Source organism: Myotis nattereri (genome assembly GCF_964212035.1).
Source record: "Myotis nattereri genome assembly, chromosome: 19".
Lineage (NCBI taxonomy): Eukaryota > Metazoa > Chordata > Mammalia > Chiroptera > Vespertilionidae > Myotis > Myotis nattereri.
Window position 1 is genome coordinate 1364185 of NC_138095.1, and position 20718 is coordinate 1384902.

The window sequence follows — 20718 nt, forward strand, 5'->3', positions numbered from 1 at the left end:
CCTCACTTTGAGCATTAAAGTTATCAGCAATGGCCCTAACCGGTTTGGCTCAGTGGATAGAGCGTCAGCCTGCGGACTGAAGGGTCCCAGGTTCGATTCCGGTCAAGGGCATGTACCTTGGTTGTGGGCACATCCCCAGTAGGGGGTGTGCAGGAGGCAGCTGATCCATGTTTCTCTCTCATCGATATTTCTGACTTTCTATCTCCCTTTCTCTCTGTAAAAAATCAATAAAAATATATTTAAATAAATAAATAAATAAAGTTGTCAGCAATGGCATCTTGAAGTGAATTGAGGACAAGTGTCTTGGAAGATGTCCTGTGTCTGTTTACCCTCGAATCTGAGTCCTCCCTGTAGCTGACATCCAGGGTTTTGATAAGTCTATGTCATAGACTTAGAAAACAGCAGCCAGACAGAAGGGAGGCCTACGCATACGATGAGCACATCTCTGCGCAGGACTGTGTTGGTAAAGTGAGTTGGTGCAGTGTGCCCAGTCTCTGGGCCCTATCCTGCTAGTCAGGACCGCACCCACCTGGACAATCATGGCAATTTCCAAGGGTTCTCTGGGATTCTCGGACTAGCACAAGTGGAAGGTGAGGAGCACAGACACGACCAAAGAACACTGTCTCTCAGAAGGCCACTCACTTGGGAGGAGTACAAATATAAGCTGCCCCCGAAGCTGCCTTTGTTGCAGGTATGTTATAACCACAACTGAATCCTCGCATGAGAGAGCATGTGCACCTTGTCCTGTCACAGCCGCAGCTGAGGTTTACCCAGTGCCTGCTCTGAGGGAACTGTGCTTCACATATTTAATTTAATCTTAACAAGTGCCCTGCAGATACTGAACATTAGTTCCAGTTGACATTCAGTATTGTATTGCTTGCAGATGTGGCACAGTGCTTGGACATTCACATAACTTACAACGAGACCCGCAATAAGTCTTCCATCCACCTGACACCATACGTAGATATTATAATATTAATATAACTAGAGGCCCGGTACACAAAAATCTGTGCACGGGATCCCTCAGGCCTGCCTGTGCCCTCTCACAGTCTGGGACCGCTCCAGGGATGTCCACCTGCTGGCTTAGGCCCGCTCCCCGGGGGATCAGGCCTAAGCTGGCAGTCAGACATCCCTCTGGCAGCCTGGCAGCCCTCAAGGAATGTCCACTTGCCAGCGGGGAGCAGGCCTAAACTGCAGTCGGACATCCTTAGTGCTGCTGAGGAGGAGGGAGAGGCTCCCACCACCACCGCTGTACTGGCAGCCGGCAGCCTGGCTTGTGGCTGAGCAGAGCTTCCCTTGTGGGAGCACACTTACCACCAGGGGGCAGCTCTTGCATTGAGCGTCTGTCCCCTGGTGGTCAGTGTGTGTCATAGTGACCAGTCATTCCCAGTCGTTCTGCTGTTAGGGTCAATTTGCATATTACCCTTTTTATTATATAGGATAGAGGCCTGGTGCATGGGTGGGGGCCAGCTGGTTTGCCCTGAAGGGTGTCCCGGATCAGGGTGGGAGTTCCACTGGGGTGCCTGACCAGCCTGGGTGAGGGGTTGATGGCCTTTTTCAGGCTGGCCACACCAGTGGGCTGGAAGCAGGCATCTGGGATTTATTTATCTTCTATAATTGAAACTTTGTAGCCTTGAGTGGAGCTCAGGACTAGCCAGGGCAGGTGGGAAGCTTGGCTTCCTCCATCGCCAGGGGAAACCTAAGCCTCCTGTTTGCTCCAGCTCCGTGGCTGCCACCATCTTTATGACAAAGTGAGGGAGTAATGGTTAATTTGCATATTGCTCTTTTATTAGATAAGATTGCCTGTACTTTACAACCCTGTGACTATTTTGTAACTGCCAATTGTACTTCTTAATTTCTTAATCTTTTTTACCAGCCCCAAAATACCCCTCCTGTCTGGCAACCATCCATCAGTTTGTTCCCTGTATCTGTGAGTTTGTTTCTGCTTTCTTTGTTCATTATGGGTTTTTTAGCGTCTACATATAAGTGAAATCATGTGGTAATTGTCTTTCTCTGTCTGCCGTAGTTCACTTAGCATAATACTTCTAGGCCCATCCCTGTTGTCACAAATGGTAAGATCTCATTGCTTTTTTTGATCAACTATTTTCCATTGCATACTGTATAGGCACCATTTTTCTATCAGTGGACTTTTAGGTTGCGTCCATCTCGTGGCTGTTGTGAAGAATGCTGCAGTGGCACTAGGGAAGCCGCATCTTTTTGAATTAGCATCTGGGATTTTTTGACAACGGCACAGAGTGGAATTTCTGGATTACATGGTAGTTTTATTTTTAATTTTTAAAGGAAACTCCATACTGTTTTCCAGAGACTATACCAATTTACAATCACACCAAAGCACACGTGGGTTCTCTTTCCTCCACACCCTCGCCAACACTTACTGTTTGTTGATTCATTGATGATAACCCTTTGACAAGTATGAGGGGATATCTTACTGTGGTTTTAATTTGCATCTCTCCAATGGTTAGTGACATGGAGCATCTTCCATACGTCTATTGGCTATCTGTTTGTCCTCTTTGGAGAAATGTCTGTTCACTCCTTTGCCCAATTTTGAATCGAATTGTTTGTGTTTTGGTGATAAGTTGAATGAGATCTCCATACAAATCCTTATTGAATATATGATTGGCGAATATCTTCTCCAACTAAGCGGGTTGTCTTTTTGTTTCGTTGATAGTTTCTTTGCTGTCCAGAAACTTTTAGTTTGATGTCGTTGCATTTGTTTGTTGTTTCTTTTGTTTCCCTTAGTGAGGGAGAATATCTAAAAAAATTATTACTAAGAGCAATATAAAAGGTTTTACTGCCTATGCTTCTTCTAGGAGTTTTATGGTATCGATCTTACATTTAAGTCTAATCTATTTTGATTCTATTCTTGCATGTGGTGAAAGAAAGTGGACAGTTTTATTTTTTCCATGTATCTGTCCAGTTTCCCTAACACCCTTTATTAAACAGACTGTTTTTACCCCATTGTATATTCTTGCCTACTTTGTCACAAATTAATTTACCATATAGGCATGGGTTTATTTTCGGGTTCTCTAGTCTCTTTTATTATTTTATGTATCTGTTTAATGCCAGTATTATGCTGTTTTGATTACTATAGTTTGTAGTATCTATACTAATAAAAGGGTACTATGCTAATTAGACCATACATCTTCCGGACGTCCTTCCTGACAAAGCTGGGGCCCAGGCGAAGGCACCTGTGGTCTCGGGCACCTACAGCTGCAGCCAGGCTGGGCAAAGCCGCCTGCAGTCCCAGGTGGCTACGACCAGCCTGGATGAAGCCACTGGGTGTCCCAGGGGCCTGCAGCCAGCCAGAGGGAGGGAAGAGCAGGTCCCAGTTGCCTGCGGTCAGCCAGAGGAGGGAAACCTGGGTCATGGGTGCGGGGGCTGAGGTAGAGGTGGTTAGGGGCTATCAGGCTGGCAGGGGAGCAGTTAGGGGCAATCAGGCCAGGAAGGCAGAGGTGGTTAGGAATGATCAGGCAGGCAGGCAGAGTGATTAGGGGCAATCAGGCAGGCAGAGGGGTTAGGGGTAATCAAGCAGGCAGGCAGAGTAGTTAGGGGTGATCAGGCAGGCAGGAGAGTGGTTAGGAGCCAGCGGTCCAGTATTGTGAGAGGGATGTCCAAGGGGTCCCAGATTGGAGAGGCTGCAGGCCAGGCATGAGGGACACCCCCATGCATGAATTTCATGCACCGGGCCTCTAGTTGTGAATAATGCTGCAGTGAACAAAGGGGTGCACATATTCTTTCATATTAGTGATTTGGGTTTCTTTAATATATATGCAGAACTGGAATTGCTGGGTCAGAAGGCAGTTTTGACTTTAATTTTTAAAGAACCCACATAGTTTTTTGTAGTGGCTGCTCCAGTCTGCATTCCCACCAACAGTGCACGAGGGTTTCCTTTTCTCTACATCCTCGCCAGAACTTGTTGTTTGTTAATTTGTTGGTGATAGCCATTTTGACAGGTGTGAGGTGATAGCTCATTTTGGTTTCAATTTGCATTTTTCTGATTAGTCATGAACATTTTTTCATATGTCTATTGGCCTATGTATATCCTCTTTAGAGAAGTGTCTATTCAGGCCCTCTGCCTATTTTTTAATTGGATTGTTTGTGTTCTTGGTGTTGAGTTGCATGAGTGTTTTGTTTTTTTAATATGTTTTTACTGATTTCAGAGAGAGGAAGGGAGAGGGGAAAGAAATAGAAACATCAAAAATGAGAGAGAATCATTGATCGGCTACCTCCTAGATGTCCCCCACTGGGGACCGTATCCACAACCCGGGCATGCTCCCTGACCGGGAATCGAACCGTGACCTCCTGGTTCATGCGTCAGTGCTCAACACTGAGCCACACTCACCAGGTGACGGGCTTTTTAAAAAATGAATTTTGAATATTAAGCCCTTATTAGATGTGTCATTGGCAAATACCTTCTCCCAGTTAGTAGGCTGTCTTTTCGTTTTGCTGTTGGTTTTCTCTGCTATGCAAAAGCTTTGTGGTTTGATGTAGTCCCATTTGTTTATCTTTTGTTTTGTTTTCCTTACCCAAGAAGATACATCAGAAAAATTATTGCTAAGAGAAACGTCAGATTTTACTGCCTATGTTGTCTTCCAGGAGTGTTATGGCTTTGAGTATTACATTTAAGTCTTTAATACATCTTGAGTTTATTCTTTTATATCGTGTAAAAGGTGGTCTAGTTTTACCTATTTTTTTTGCATGTTTCTGTTCAATTTTCCCAGTACTATTTATTGAATAGACTGTCTTTACCTTATTGTATGGTACGTCCTTGCCACCTTTCTTAAATATGATTTGACTATATAAGTGTGGGTTTATTTCTGGAATCTCTATTTTGTTCCATTGATCTATATGTCTGTTTTTATGCCAGTACCATACTTTTTTATTATTATGACCTCATAGTATATTTTGATATCAGGTAGCATAACTCTACCTTTGTTCTTCTTTCTCAAGATTGCTGTAGCTATTCAGGATCTTTTGTGGTTTCATATAAATTTTAAAATTATTTGTTCTAGTTCTATGTAAGATGCCATTGTATTAAATAGGAATTGCATTGAATCAATAGATTTCTTCAGATACTATGTATATTTTAATGATGTTATTTCTTCATATTCATGAGCATGGTACATCCTCCCATTTATTTGGGTCTTCTTCAGTTTCTTTCTTCAGTGTTTCATAATTTTCTGAGGACAGGTCTTTTACCTCTTTGGTTAAATTTATTCACAGGTATTTTTAATGCAATTGTAAATGGGATTGTTTACTTAACTTCCCTTTCTGACAGTTCATTATTGGTATATTAAAATGCAGCCAATTTCTGAATATTTATTTTATATCCTGCTAATCTACTCAGTTTATTTCTCACTTCTAGTGGTTTGGGGGATCTTTAGGGTTCTGTATGTCGGTATCATGTCCTCTGCAATAATCACAGTTTCACTTCTTCCTTCCGAGTTTGGAGGCCTTCCATCTTCTCCTTCATTTGATTGTTGTGACTAGAACTCCCGAAACTATGTTGAACTAGAGTGGTCATAGTGGACACGATCTCCTTCCTGATCTTAAGTAAAACACTGCTTTTCCTGTTGAGTACGACGTTAGCTGTGGTTTTGTCATATACGGCTTTTATTATTTTGAGGTACGTTCCCTTTAGTTCCACTTTGCTGAGAATTTTTATAATAAATGGGTGCTGTGTTTCATCTGATGTTTTTTCTGCATCTATTGATATGATCAAAGGATTTTTAACTTTCATTTTGTTTATGAGATATAACACGTTAATTAATTTTTGGATATTGTGCCAACCTTGTATCTCAGTAATAAATAATCCTTATAATGTATTGCTGAACTTGGTGTGCTAATATTTTGTTGAGGATTTTTGCATGTATGTTCCTCAGGGATATTGGCCTGTAATTTCCTTTTTTTGTGGTGTCTTTATCTGGTTTTAGAATTCAGATAATGCTGGCCTCATACAATGACCTTGGGTGTTTTCCCTCTTGAATATTTTTGAATAGTTTGAGAAAGATGGGTGTAAGTTCTTTTTTGAGTCTTTGGTAAAATTTACCTGTGAAGCCACCTGGTCCAGGAGTTTCTTTCTTGAAAAGGTTTTTTTTGGTTTTGTTTTTGGGTGTTTTTTTTTTTTTTTAATTTACTGTTTTATTGCTTTGATTTCATTAGTTGTATTTGTGCTGTTCAGATTTCCTTTTTCTTCTTTATTCAGTTTTGGAAGATTGCATGTTTTTAGGAATTTATCTATTTTTTCCAGATTGTTTAATTTGTTGGCATGTTGTTTTTCATGATATTTTCTTACAATCCTTTGAATTTCTGTTATGTCAGTGTTATTTCTCCTCTTTCATTTCTGATTTTATTTACTTGGGTCTTTTCTCCTTTTTTCTTGATAAGTCTGGCTAAAGGTTTATCAATTTTGTTTATCTTTTCAAAGAATCAGTTCTTGGTTTCACTGATACTTCGTATTGTTTCTTTATACTGTTTTGTTTATTTTCATTCTGGTCTTTATACTTTTTTTTCTTCAACTCACTGTGGGCTTTGTTGTTCTTTCTCCATTTCCTTTGGGTGTAAGTTTAGATTTTATGTTTGAAATGTTATTGTTTCTTAAAGTAGGCTCGCGATGCTTGCATTTCCCTCGAGGGATTGCTTTCACTCTGTCCCATAAATTTTGAGTTGTAGAGTTTCCATTTTCATTTGTCTCAAGGTATCTTTTTATTTCTTCCCTGATCTCATTGTTAACCTATTCATGGTTTAGTCCAGTGATGGCGAACCTATGACACGCGTGTCAAAGGTGACACGTGAACTCATTTTTTTGGTTGGTTTTTCTTTGTTAAATGGCATTTAAATATATAAAATAAATATCAAAAATATAAGTCTTTGTTTTACTACGATTGCAAATATAAAAAAATTTCTATATGTGACACGGCACCAGAGTTAAGTTAGGGTTTTTCAAAATGCTGACACGCCGAGCTCAAAAGGTTCGCCATCACTGGTTTAGTAACATGTTATTTAGAGTCCACGTGTTTGTGTGTTTATCAGTTTTTTTCTTTTAATTGATTTCTACTTTCATATAACTATGGTTAGAGAAAATGCTTGATATGATTTTAATCTTCTTAAATTTATTTATGTAGCCGAACATGTGGTCTTCTCTGGAAAATGTTTCATGTGCACTTGGAAAAGAATGTGTATTCTACTGTGTAGGGATGAAATGTTCTAAACATTTCAATTAAGTCCATCTGGTCTAATGTGTCATTTGAGGCTTCTGGTTCCTTGTCAGTTTTCTGTCTGGATGATCTATCCATTGATGCCAATGGGGTGTTAAAGTCTCCTGCTGTGGATCTCTCCCTTTATGTCCATCAATATTTGTTTTATATATTTTTGTACATCTACTCTGGGTGTGTAAATGTTTACAAGAATTGTATGTTTGTTTTATTGATCCTTTATAATTAATAAATGTCGTCCTTTGTCTCGTTACACCCTGTAAAGTATATTTTGTCTGATATAAGTATTGCTATCCCAGGTTTTGATTTATTTTCATTTGCATGAAATTGTTTTTCATCTCGTTACCTTAGGCTGTTTGTGTTTTTTCGGTCTGAAGTAGGTAGATGTAGATAGCATATGCTTGGGTCTTGTATTGTTATCAATTCAGCCACCTCTTGTCTTTGATTGGAGCAGTTAGTTAAGTTCATTGGAGCAGTTAGTTTAGTTCATATTTTTTCTTTTTTAGAATTTTTAAAGGAATTCCTTTTATTTTTTTCTCTTTATTCTATTTTTCCATCACCACTTATCTCCCCCCCACCACCATTCTTTCTACCACTTCCAACCACTCCCTTCCCCCGCAATCACTACACTGTTGTCCACATCTATGAGTTCTCTCTCTCTCTCTCTCTCTCTCTCTCTCTCTCTCTCTTTCTCTCTCTCTCTCACTCTCTCTCTCTCTCTCTCTCTCTCTCTCTCTCTCCAAACACACACACCCCAACAGAGCTGTTGGCCTGCTCTTCATCTATGAGTTTGTCTCTATTTTGCTGGTTAGTTCAGTGTGTTTATTAAATTCCACATATGACTGAAATCATGTGGTACTTGTCTTTCTCTGACTGGCTTATTTCACTTAGCACAATGTTCTCCAGGCCTATCCATGCTGTTACAAAAGATAGAATGTTCTTCTTTTTATGGCCAAGCAATATTCCATTGTGTACATGTACCACAGCTCTTTTAGCCACTCATGTACTGACGGGCACTTGGGCTGCTTCCAAATGTTGGCCACTGTAAAGAACACTGCAATGAACACAGGGGACATGTATTCTTATCTTCTTTTGAATAGTGTTTTGGGTTCTTCAGATAAATTCCCAGAAGTGGAATTGCTGGGTCAAAAGGCAGTTCCATTTTTAATTTTATTTTATCCTCACCCGAGGATATTTTTTTCATTGATTTTGGAGAGAGCAGAAGGGAGGGAGGGAGAGGTGGGGGGAGGGAGGGAGGGAGAGAGAGAGAGAGAGAGAGAGAGAGAGAGAGAGAGAGAGAGATGAAAGAGATGAGACACACTGTTTGGTTGCCTCCCACATACACCCTGACCAGGTCCAGAGGTCAAATCTACAACCCAGGTACATGCCTTGCCCAGGAATTGAACCCATGATCTTCCAGTGCATGGGACAGTGCTCTAACCCACGGAGATACACCAGCCAGACCCATTTCTTTATTTTTTGAGGAACCTCCATACTGCACCAATGGCTGCACCAGTCTGCATTCTCATCCACAGTGCACAAGTGTTCCCTTTTTTCCACATCCTCACCAACACTTGTTATTTGTTGATTTATTGATGACAGCCATTGTGATCAGTGTGAGGTGATATCTCATTGTGGTTTTGATTTGCATCTCTCTTATGATTAATGACACTGAGCATCTTTTCATAGGCCTATTGGCATCTGTCTGCCCTGTTTAGAGAAGTGACTGACTATTCAGGTCCTTTGCCCATTTTTTAATTGGATTGTTTTTTGGTGTTGAGTTTTATAAGTTCTTTATAAATTTTGGGTATTAACACCTTATTGGATGTATCATTGGCGAATAGTTCTCTCATTCAGTGGGTTGTCTTTTCATTTTGTTGATGGTTTCCTTTGCTGTGCAAAAACTCTTTAGTTTGATGTAGTCCCATTTGTTTATTTTTATTATGTTTCCTTTACCCAAGGAGATTTATCAGAAAAACATATTGCTACTAGAAATATCTGAAACTTTACTGCCTATGTTTTCTTTTAGTATTTTTATAATTTTGAGTCAAATATTTAAGCCTTTAATCCATTTTTAGATTATTCTTGTGTGCGGTGTAAGAAAGTTATCTAATCTCTTTTTTTTTTTTTGCACATATATGTCCAATTTTCCCAACACCAGTTATTGAATAGACTGTCTTTACCCCATTGTATGATTTTGTCTCCTTTGTCAAGTATTAATTGACGATAAAGTTGTGGGTTATTTCTGGGATCTCTGTATTCTTCCACTGATCAATAATAGGTCTGTTTTTATGCCAGTACCATGCCCTTTTGATTACTATGGCCTGGTAGTGTTGTTTGATAAGACAGCATGATTCCTCCAACTTTGTTCTCCATTTTCAAGATCACTGTTGCTATTTGGGGTCTTTTGGGGTTCCATATGAATTTTTGGAATATTTGCTCTACTTCTGTGAAATATGCCATTGGTATCTTGATTTGCGAATATTTTAACAAACTTGAATCCCTGGGATTTTAGCATCTATTCTCATCAGGAATATTGCCCTACAATGTTCTTCTTTGTCATGTTTTATCTAGTTTTGTAATTAGGATAAGGCTGGCTTCATAGAATGAGCTTTGTAGTATTGCCTACTCTTGAATTTTTTGGAATAGTTTGAGAATAGGTTTTTTCGCACTGTGTGTGTGTGTGTGTGTGTGTGTGTGTGTGTGAATTCTCACCTAAGGATTTTTTTCCCATTGCTTTTCAGAGGGAGAGGGAGAGAAAGAGAAACAACAATGTGAGAAAGACACACACACACATCAGCAGGTTGCCTCCCACATGCACCTCAACTGGGGGCATGGAGCAAACCTGCAACCCAGGCACATGCCCTTAACTGGGAATCAAACTAGTGACCCCTGGCTGCATGAGCTGACACTCCAACCATTGAGCCACACCAGCCAATGCAAAAAAGACCGGTTTTAATTCTTTGAATGTTTGATAAAATTCACCTTTAAAGTCATCCAGCCCCGCACTTTTGTTTGTTGGGAGTTTTTGATTACTGCTTCATTTTCACTAGTTGTAACCTGACTCTCAGATTTTCTGAATCTTCCTGATTTAGTTTTGGAAGATTGTATGTTTCTGGGAATTTGTCCATTTCACCCTGATCACCTGTTGGCATATAGTTGTTCACAGTATTTTCTCACAATCCTTTGCAAATCTTTGGTGTCAGTTGTTATTTCTCCTCTTTCATTTCTGATTTTATTTCTTTTTTTTCTCTTGATGAGTCTGGTTAAAAGTTTGTCAATCTTGTTTATCTTTTCAAAGAACCAGCTCTTGGTTTCATTCATCATTTATATTTTTTTAGACTCCATTTCATTTATTTCTGCTTTGATATTTATTATTTCCTTCCTTCTACTCACTCTAGGCTTTGTTTGCTGTTGTTCTTCAAGTTCCCTTAAGTGTAAAAGTGACATTGTTTATCTGAGTTTTTTGTTTGTTTGTTTGTTTCTTGAGATAGGCCTATAATGCTATGAATTTCCTTCTTAGGACTGTTTTTGTTGTGTCCCACAGATTTTGGGTTGTTATGTTTTCATTTTCATTTGTCTCAAGGTATCATCTGATTTCTTCCTTGATCTCATAGTTAACCCATTCTTGGTTTAGTAACATGTTATTTAGCCTCCATGTCTTTATGTGTTTTCCAGTTTTCTTCTTGTGACTGATTTTGAGTTTCACAGCATATGGTCAGAGAAGATGCTTGATATGATTTCAATCTTCTTAAATTTATTGAGACTTGTTTTGTGTCTAACATGTGGTCTATATTAGAAATTGTCCCAGGTACACTTGAGAAGAGTGTATATTCTGCTGCTTTGGGGTGAAATGGCTTGAAGATATAAATTAAATTCATTCAATCCAGTGTCTCATTTAAGGCTGCCATCTCCTTGTTGATGTTCTGTCTGGAAGAACTATCCATTGATGTCAAAGGGTGTTAAAACCCCCTACTGTTAATTACTCGTATATCCCTGTCAATCTCTCCCTTATGTCCATCAAGATTTGCTCCACATGTTTAGGTGCTCCTATTTTGGGTGCATACATGTTTACAAGGTTACATCCTCTTGCTGCATGGCTCCCTTTATTGTTCTGTGCTTTCCTGCTTGGTCTCTTACTATAACCTTAGTTTTAAAGTCTATTTTGCCAGAAATAAGTATTGCTACCAGCTTTCTTTTTCCTTTTCATTTACAGGAAATATCTTTTCCTATCTCTGTTCTTTCAGTCTGTGTGTATCTTCCGTTCTGAGGTGTGACTCTCTCTCTCTCTCTCTCTCTCTCTCTCTCTCTCTCTCTCTCTCGTGGGTCTCTTGAAGACAGCATATATATGGGTCTTATTTTCTTATTCAACAGCTAACTTATGTCCTTTGGAGCATTTAAGTCATTTACACTTAAAGTGAATATTGATAGAAACATATTTATTGTCATTTTTTAAACTACATTCCTCTGTTTTCCTCTTCCTCCTCCTCTTTCTTCTTCTTGAAACCTGTTAAAACTTCTTGGACTACTGTGTTGGTGGCCACAAACTCCTTTACATTTTCTTGTCTGGGAAGGTTTTCTTTCTCCTTCATTTTTAAATGATAGCTTTGCTGGGTAAAGTAGCATTGGTTGTAGGTCCATGCTTTTCATCACTTTGAATATATCATGCCAGTCCCTTCTGGTCTAAAATGTTTCTGTTGAGAAATCAGATGATAGTTTTATGGAAGTTCCCTTATAGGTAACCGACTTCCTTTACCTTGCAGCTTTTAAGATTCTCTCTTTGTCTTTAACTTTTTCTATTTTAATTATGAGTGTCTTGGTATAGGCCTCTTTGGGTCCATCTTTTTTGGGACTCTCTGTGCTTCTTGGACTTGTATGTGTTTTCTTCAGGTTAAGGAAGTTTTCAGTAATTATTTCTTTAAATAATTTCTGGACCCTTTGCTCTCTCTCTTCTCCTGGGACTGTGATGACATAGATGTTGTTACACTTCATGTTGCCCCAAAGGTCCCTTAAATTATCCTCATTTCTTAAAAAATTTTGGGTTTTTTTGTTTGTTTTTGCTGCTTTCATTGGGTTTTTTCCACCTTGTCTTCCAATCACTGATTTGATCCTCTGCTTCATTGAGGCTACTGTTTGTTCCTTCCAGTGTATTCCTTATTTAGGATATGGCATTCTTCATTTCTGAATTTCTTATGGTTTCTAAATCCTTTTTCATGCTGTTAAGCATCCTTATAATTATTACTCTGAACTCTATATCTGATAAATTGCTTATCTCCACTTTGTTCAGCTCTTCTTGGGGCCTGTTGTCTCCCCATTTTGGCCTCCCCTTTATTTTTGTTTGTAAGTATTGGGTGACTCCCAGTCTTGGTATGGTGGCTTTATATAGGAGGTGACCTGTGGGGCCCAGTGTTACAGCCTCCCTGATCACCAGATCTGGGTGCTCTAATGATATCCCTTGTGCATGTTGCATGGGTCCTCCTGTTGTAATTGAGTCTTGATTGCTATTGGCCCATTTGTACATGGAATCAACCTTCAGGCTCACTGACAGTGAGGCTCAACCCCCAACACAGCGTGCAGGCTGCTGTGCAGGCTGCTGTGTGGTGCCGATCACACCAAGTGGATTCACCTCAGCAGCGATGGTGCTGCCAACACCTCCCTGTGGCTGTGCTGCTTGTGAAGCTCATTGGCCCCTGCTCCGCTGTTGTCTGAAGCTGGCCTCTGGCTGTACTGTTTCTGGGCCTCCTCGGAGGGACTCTGCTGCAGGGCAAATCAGATGCCGCCTCTGACTGGCTCTGGACAACCTGTTTGGAGCTTTCAGCCATCCACAGCTTGTGGCCCTCTGCTGGACCTAGGGGCGTGTGGAAAGAACCAGGCTGTGCACCCAGAGATCTGCCTCTCCTTCATTTTCATTGAAAGTAATTATTGATTGCTTGTGGTTATTTCCATTTTACTAATTATTTTCTGATTTTGCTGTTGTTCTCTGTTTCTTTCTTTTCTTTTGTATGTTAATGACTTTCTGTAGTGTTGTGTTTGGATTATTTTCTTTGTATTTCTTGTATATCTCTTGTAGATTTTTGGTTTGTGGTTACTTGTGCTTTATATACCAAGCTATGTTTATAGCCATCTATTTTAACCTAATGTTTGCTTGCATTTGAACACATTCTAAAATTATTACCCTTTTTATTTACCTCCTCCATGTTTATATTTTTTGTAATTATTATTACTTCTTTTTTGTGTGTATCTTTAAATTTACTGTTGTAAATACACATGATTTTCTTAGTTTTGCCTTTTACCTTCCGTACTAGCTTTATAAATGGTTGGTCCACTGTTTTTATTATGTGTTTACCATTATAAGTGAGAGTTTTTTCTTTATACTATTTTCTTATTCATATCTTTTATCTTTTCTCCTTTGAGAAGTCCCTTTAACATTTATTGTAATACTGGTTTGGTGGTGATGAGCTCCTCTAGGTTTTTCTGGTCTGTGAAACTCTTTATCTCTCTATCAATTCTAAGCCATAGCCTTGCTAGTTGGAATAATCTTGGTTGTAGGTCCTGCCTCAGCACATTGACTATTTTGCACCAATCCCTTATGGCCTGCAACATTTTTATTGAGAAATCAGCAGTCTTATGGGGACTCTCTTGTAGGTAACTAACTGCTTTTTTTCTTGCTGCTTTTAAGAGTTTCTCTCTTTGTCTTTAACCTTTGGCATTTTAATTATATGTTTCTTGGTGTAGGCCCCTTTGGGTTCATCTTGTTTTGAACTCTCTGCAATTTCTGGACTTTTATGGTACCTTCTATGATTCCAATGTTGTCTTAGAGGTCCCTTAAACTGTCTTCACTTTTTAAAAATTCTTTTTTCAAATTGCTGTTCTACTGTTTTCTATTTGCTTGTCTTCCAGATCACTGATTTGGCCCTCCACTTCACCTAATCTGCTGTGGATTCCATCTAATGTATTCTTAATTTCTGTTATTGTATTCTTCATTTTTGATAATTTTTTCCCTATGGTTTCTAGTACAAGGTTCACTGAGTTCATTTATTCTTAAGTTCCTTGAGCATCCTTATAACCATTGTTTTGAACTCTGTACCTGGTTAGTTGCGAGTTTTGTCCTGTTCTTTTATTTGAGACATTTATTTGGGACATTTACTTTGTCTCCTTATTTTGGCTACCTCCCTGTGTTTCTACATATCAGGTAGATCTGCTTCATCTCCCAGTTTTGGTAGAGCATTTTTATGTAGTAGGCAGGTTTTTTGTGTGGCGCAATGGTACAAGTCCCTGGTCACCTGAGCTGGGTGTTCCATGGTGTCCCTTGTATGGATTGAAAGTACCCTTCTATTGTAGTGGACCTTTGATTGCTGTTGGCCTGTCATTGGGTGGGACTGACACTATGGCTGACTTGCTGTGAGGACTGGCTTGTGACAAGCTGTTGTATGGAATTCACTTTAGTGGGGTTCTGGTTCCTATTAAGTCCACACTTTAAGCGTATCATTTGTTGAGTAATTTGGGTGTTGCTCTAATGTGTCTGAGTTGGTTCTGCCATGGGTGTGTTGGTTCTGGGGCCTCCTTGCCATCCGGTGGGGTCCCAGGGAATTACCAGGGTGTGGTGAGCTAGCCATGTTAGCCAGGTTAATTGAGACTCAGATTTGGTGCCTGCCTATACCTGGCATCTATTTGGGGGAAGGGCTCAACAAAGGAAAAATGGCACCTGCAGGCACTTTAGTCCCAGAAAGATTTGACCCTCCAGCCCTTGCTCTGAAGCAGGGCGATTCATTTCTTCCCCATGTGTCCCACATACTTTTTGAGCTGTTGCCCCTTCACTAGAGCTTAGTGTGAGTTTTTGTAAGCAAGTGAGTCTGTGCTCTGCTTGGGCCCTTTAAGAGGAATGTCTGGGACTCCAGCAACCCTCTGTCTCAGCCAAATGGAGTCTTAGCTGATTTTCACAGAAAGGCATTGTGGGGATTACTCTTCCTGGCACTGGTACTCTGGCTGAAGAATCCCTTGGGGGTCTGGGACCCCTCACTCCTCAGGGGGGACCTCCACAGCCAACATATCCCTGCGGATTCCTATCCACCACACAGTGTGGGACCAGCCATTTCACATCCCTACCCCTCCTTCCAACCTCAACATGGCTCTGTTTATATTTCAGTTATAGGATCCTGTCCCACTAGTCTACAGTGGTTCTCAAAGATGGCTGTTCTATAATTTAGATATAATTTTGATGGGAAATGGTGAGCACAGCATTTACTTACTCTTTCATCTGGACCAAAATCAGGAGTGCCCTGCAAGGCGTTATTATCTTTAATTTAGAGATAGCAAACTGACAGCCTGAGCGGTGAGTCGTGCTGCTCAAGGTGGCACATATATCATGCCAAGGCTGGAGTGGAATCCAGTTGGCCTGATCCCCAACCTTTCCTTTCACGGAACATCACTGTTTTTTAGATCTCTCACTCATGACACAGAAATGGAGGTACTTGCAATAGAAATAAAAAGAAGTGGCCTTGATACAAGAAAAAAGTCGGGAGTGTTGGGTATTGTGAAATGTTAAATGGCTCATCATAAGGGTTGGCTATCGCTTCTTTTTATCTATTTAGCATTTGAAGGGCTGGTTTATTATTCTTGAGTGAATTTAAATGTCATCCTTGAAGTGGAATGGAGTACTTGTTAGAATAATATTTTTTTAAAATAATCCTTCATTGTTGAAAGTATTACATATGTCCCTTCCCCCCACCCCCTCCATTGACCCTTTCCTGCCCGGCCACCCCAGGCCCTCACTGCCCCATTGTCTGTGTCCATAGGCCATGCATATATACATACAAGGTCCTTGGTTGATTACTTCCCACCCACCCTCCCCCCACCTTCTCTCCATGCTTCCATGGGTCCACAATAATTTTTTACCAAAGAGATTTGCTTTTCACCTAGTCCATCTGAGAGCCTAACAGCTACACATTCAGGTTGGCTGTGGGTAATTCTACAACCCAGCTGTACAGCTGCCAAATTCTTGACTGAAACCAGTAAAGGCTAAATTGCATATTGTCTGGCATCTGAGTTGCATGGAACTGATGTAACATTTGAATGAAAGTAGCCTTCCTACTGCTCCCTGTTGCAAATATCAGTTCCATTAAAGAAAGGTAGCCCAGCCCGCAAAGACGGCCAGGGCGTCGCGGGGGGGGGGGGGGGGGGCAACCCCGCCCGCAGCCCGAGTTTTACGCAGGTGCCTCTCTTGCAGCCCAAACAGCTGTTCTGGAACAGCGACTGCACGCGGCGCTGCCGCTGCTTCCGGCGCAACCTGATCCAGTGCGACCCGCGCCAGTGCAAGTCGGACGAGGAGTGCGCGCTGCGCAACGGGGTGCGCGGCTGCTTCAGCACCAGGACCTCCTACTGCCTGGCGGCCGGCGGCGGCGTCTTCCGCACCTTCGACGGCGCCTTCCTGCGCTTCCCCGCCAACTGCGCCTTCGTGCTCTCCACCATCTGCCAGAAGCTGCCCGACATCTCCTTCCAGCTCATCATCAACTTCGACAAGTGGTCGTCCCCCAACCTCACCATCATCTCGCCCGTCTACTTCTACATCAACGAGGAGCAGATTCTCATCAGCGACCGCAACACCGTCAAGGTGACCGCCCGCCCTGGTGCTAGGAAACGTGCGGGCGGCCTGGCCAGGGCCTGCGCAGGCGCTTTCCTGATGACCAGATGTGAGGGTCACAGGCTGCTGCTGCATAGGCGCCACGCACACATCATCAGGTTTTATTTGTATTTTATTTTTAAATGTATTTTTATTGGTTTCAGAGAGGAAGGAAGAGGAGGGAGAGAGTGCAACATCTGTGATGAGAGAGAATCATGGATCGGCTGCCTCCTGCACGACCTCCTCTGGGGATGAGCCTGCAACCCGGGCAGGTGCCCTGACCAGAATCCAACCTGGGGCCCTGCAGTCCGCAGGCCGGCGCTCTATCCACTGAGCCAAACCAGCCAGGGCAGATCCCCAGATTTTAAAGCAGGCGGTATAAAGGTTCTACGAGCGTAGGAACGGGCCCCTTTGTCCCTTTGCCGGCAGCCGAGGCTTGCGGGGCACGCACAGCATCTCGTGTGTAATGATGCCAGTGCCCCTGGAGCTGCAGGTGATAACGTGGTAGAGGTCTCGCTCTCTCTGGATTAATTCCCGGTGAGCATCTCATTTGAGCCGTTTCAATTATTCTGGCCCTGCCCACCTACACGCAGACACGCTCTTCCCTCTCTGCCATCTTTTCCAGAAGCGGAGAGAAGGCGAGCATTGGCCTAAGAACACAAGTAGCTAAACAACACCCCGAAGGAGGGGGCACCCTCACTAGGACAGGCCCAGGAGGACGTGCCAGCGGGAGGCAAACTGGCGAAGGTGGTGACGTCCTCAGCTGGCTGCCCTGGGACAGCTGCCTGGCTTCTGTGCATCTTAGACACATAGAAAATAAATAAATAAATGCATGCGTGAACCTCAGCCCACCCCATAGCGAACATGCCTCTCTCACTCGGATTCCTCCCACCCCTTCCATTTAAGAAGGCAACCTGCTCTAGAGAACTATGGACAGGGACTCCCAGCCTCAGGTAAGCCAGCTGCTTGCCACAGGTAGACCTGAGGATGGCGTCAGACCTCGATGCTCCGGTTACAGCCAGGGAGGCAGGGATAGAGCCAGGACAAACACGAGCATTTTCTGGACTTGAATAGTATTGTGCATATCTGCTTTCCATCATCGGCTTAGGTAAGGGAGTGTATCTTTATTTGGACAGTCATCGTGTAGCTTAGTATCCAGAGTTAGGCAAAGGCCTGGCAGTATTTTGCAAGCTTAAAGGAAGCGTTTACATTCTGCTGCTGGTTTTTAACTTCAGGGAAAGCTGCTACTATTTTTTGAACTCCCAGTCTCTTTTGCAAATTGGCCCACATAGACACAATGATACTGGTCCAGAATCCAGGAGCCAGAGTGAACATAGCCCCCAGCACAGTAAAACTGACATTGTTGCTGAATAAACTACCCCAAGCTACAAAAAATAGAAAATAATCATATTTTTAAAGGCTTCTGATTTTTTTAAAATATATTTTATTGATTTTTTACAGAGAGGAAAGGAGAGAGATAGAGAGTTAGAAACATCGATGGGAGAGAAACATCGATCAGCCGCCTCCTGCACATCTCCCACTGGGGATGTGCCCGCAACCCAGGTACATGCCCTTGACCGGAATCGAACCTGGGACCTTTCAGTCCGCAGGCCGACGCTCTATCCACTGAGCCAAACCGGTTTCGGCAAGGCTTCTGATTTTTTAAGAAATAAAAATTACTAATAACCTGCAGGTGAAAAAAAATATATACAATTTGTTTTGTAAGTATAAGAAAAGCATATTATGTTCTATCCTAAGAGTTAAGAAAAGACATTGTTATAAAGCAGGAAAATGATGAATACAGAAAATGCTATGCTATAGGCTCTCTGGGCTGGACTCCTGTCAACATTATAGGCAAGAAAACAGTAAAGATAGCAACACTCCCCCGGTTCACGCTAGCCATGTTAGACTCCTCCGTGCAGGATTGAACTTCACTTCCGGTCATTGGTTTATGCTTGGTAAATCCAGCCATTGGCTGTGGGTTATATTTTTCTAATGTTTTCTTACTCTGCTTTCATATTTTGCTTCTTTGTGGGGAGCTGTGGCCAGTAAGATGAGTGAGTGTCCTTGAACTCTGGAACAGGGGACAGCAAAGTACAGGATTTAGCCAAATGTATTTGCTGCCTGTGTTTGTAAGTAAAACTTTATTGGAACACAGCCTCAGTGACATCTTGTCTGTGGGCTGCTTTCCTGCCATGAGGTTGGAGTTGAGTAGCATTAGAGATCATGAAATATTAACTCTGGCCCGTCACAGTCAACGCTTGCAAACCTCTGCTCTAAGGATCATTTACTTTTATTGTCTTCCATAGGTGAACGGCACACAAGTGAACGTCCCTTTTATAACTGGGTTGGCAACCAAAATCTACAGCAGCGAAGGGTTCCTGGTGATTGACACCAGCCCCGACATCCAGATATACTACAACGGCTTCAACGTCATAAAAATCAGCATCAGCGAGAGGCTGCAGAACAAAGTGTGTGGCCTCTGTGGCAACTTCAACGGGGACTTAACTGACGACTACGTGACCCTGCGGGGGAAGCCAGTGGTGAGCAGTGTGGTGCTGGCCCAGAGCTGGAAAACCAACGGCATGCAGAAGAGGTGAGAGGCCCGCCACGGCTTGGGCCCGCCCGCCCTTCCCCGGGGCGCCGTGGAAAATGCTCCTTCCATAGCATCACTTTCTTCTCCTTGATAGAGCGAGCCAAAGTCTGTGGAGTTTTCATGATACAAAGAGACACATCAGAGGCCTCAGTAGTGTCTTGTGTGGCAGTGGAAGGAACTGGGTTAGGTGGTATCACTGTGAATTTTCACCGAGTCTGCCCAGGCTTACACTAGAAGCCTTGGCCAGTGGCCCAGCTGGGACGAAGCACTCAGTGGGGGTGGGATTCAGAGTAAACTCAGGAGAAAAGGGCCACAGCTTGCTCCCCAGTGCTGGTCCAGTCATGTGATTATGATGCTTACTGGAGGCCTTGGGTGTGGTTGTGCAGGTAAAATTGGTAGGAGTCAAGACAGCTTCTTTAAACACAGAAGTCACCAAGGCCCTAACTGTCCAACTTTGAATGAGCTCTACGCATTATCTCAGTGGGGGTTAGTTTGGGACCCTCTGGGCTGCTAAATTAGTCTGGATCTGCAGACACACTTCTCTTAGCTGGCATCGCCCCATGGCTTTAACACACCAGACACCAGCTAATACCCGGATGTGGACATAAAGCTTCAAACCCCTTGTGAGCCTTTCGGGTATAGTTGTCATTATTATTATTGCTATCTGTTATATCAGAACTTGTTTATGGTTATTGTATCAATTCTACCAGTCAGTTATATCAAAGGTTAATATGCCAGGATCTCCCTTTTGTCTGGTCCTTGGCTACCAATTCAGTTTGATTTTATGCTCACTTATCCCAGCGACATTAACATAGAAATGACCCACGTTTCTGAGGTCCCAAGACGGTTGGTGTTGGGATCGGTGTGGTGCGTTGGCTTCTGGGTCTGCAGAGGATGTAGTAGACAGGGCCTCCCGCCCCCAGAGAGCCCAGGGGCTGCTTTCCTTCCCTCTCTGACCCGCCTCCTCGCCTGCAGCTGCAACGAGCTGCAGTTCTCGCAGTACGCGGCCGCCTGCGACAACGTGCACATCCAGAGGCTGCAGGGTGAAGGCTACTGCCTGAAGCTCACGGACATGAAGGGCTTCTTCCAGCCCTGCTACGGGCTGCTCGACCCGCTGCCCTTCTACGAGTCCTGCTACCTGGACGGCTGCTACAACCACCGGAAGCTGCAGCTCTGCGGCTCGCTGGCCGCCTACGGGGAGTCCTGCCGCTCCTTGGGGATCCTCAGCACGGAGTGGATCGAGAAGGAGAATTGCTGTAAGAGAACTG

The 20718-nt window shown here is 42.6% G+C and overlaps 1 protein-coding gene across 2 annotated transcripts in view; it reads left to right on the forward strand.

Moving 5' to 3' along the window:
• TECTA (tectorin alpha) overlaps positions 1 to 20718 on the forward strand; it is a gene marked incomplete at its 5' end in the record, with an annotated part of 106799 nt that overhangs the window by 56881 nt on the left and 29200 nt on the right. Inside the window, 3 exons of one of the 2 annotated variants that reach the window (XM_081113346.1) lie at positions 16462 to 16845; positions 19164 to 19450; positions 20378 to 20706. In XM_081113346.1, coding sequence (XP_080969472.1) covers positions 16462 to 16845; positions 19164 to 19450; positions 20378 to 20706 — 1000 coding nt within the window. The remainder of the gene's footprint in view (positions 1 to 16461; positions 16846 to 19163; positions 19451 to 20377; positions 20707 to 20718) is intronic. The other variant, XM_081113347.1, reaches the window with a different exon arrangement.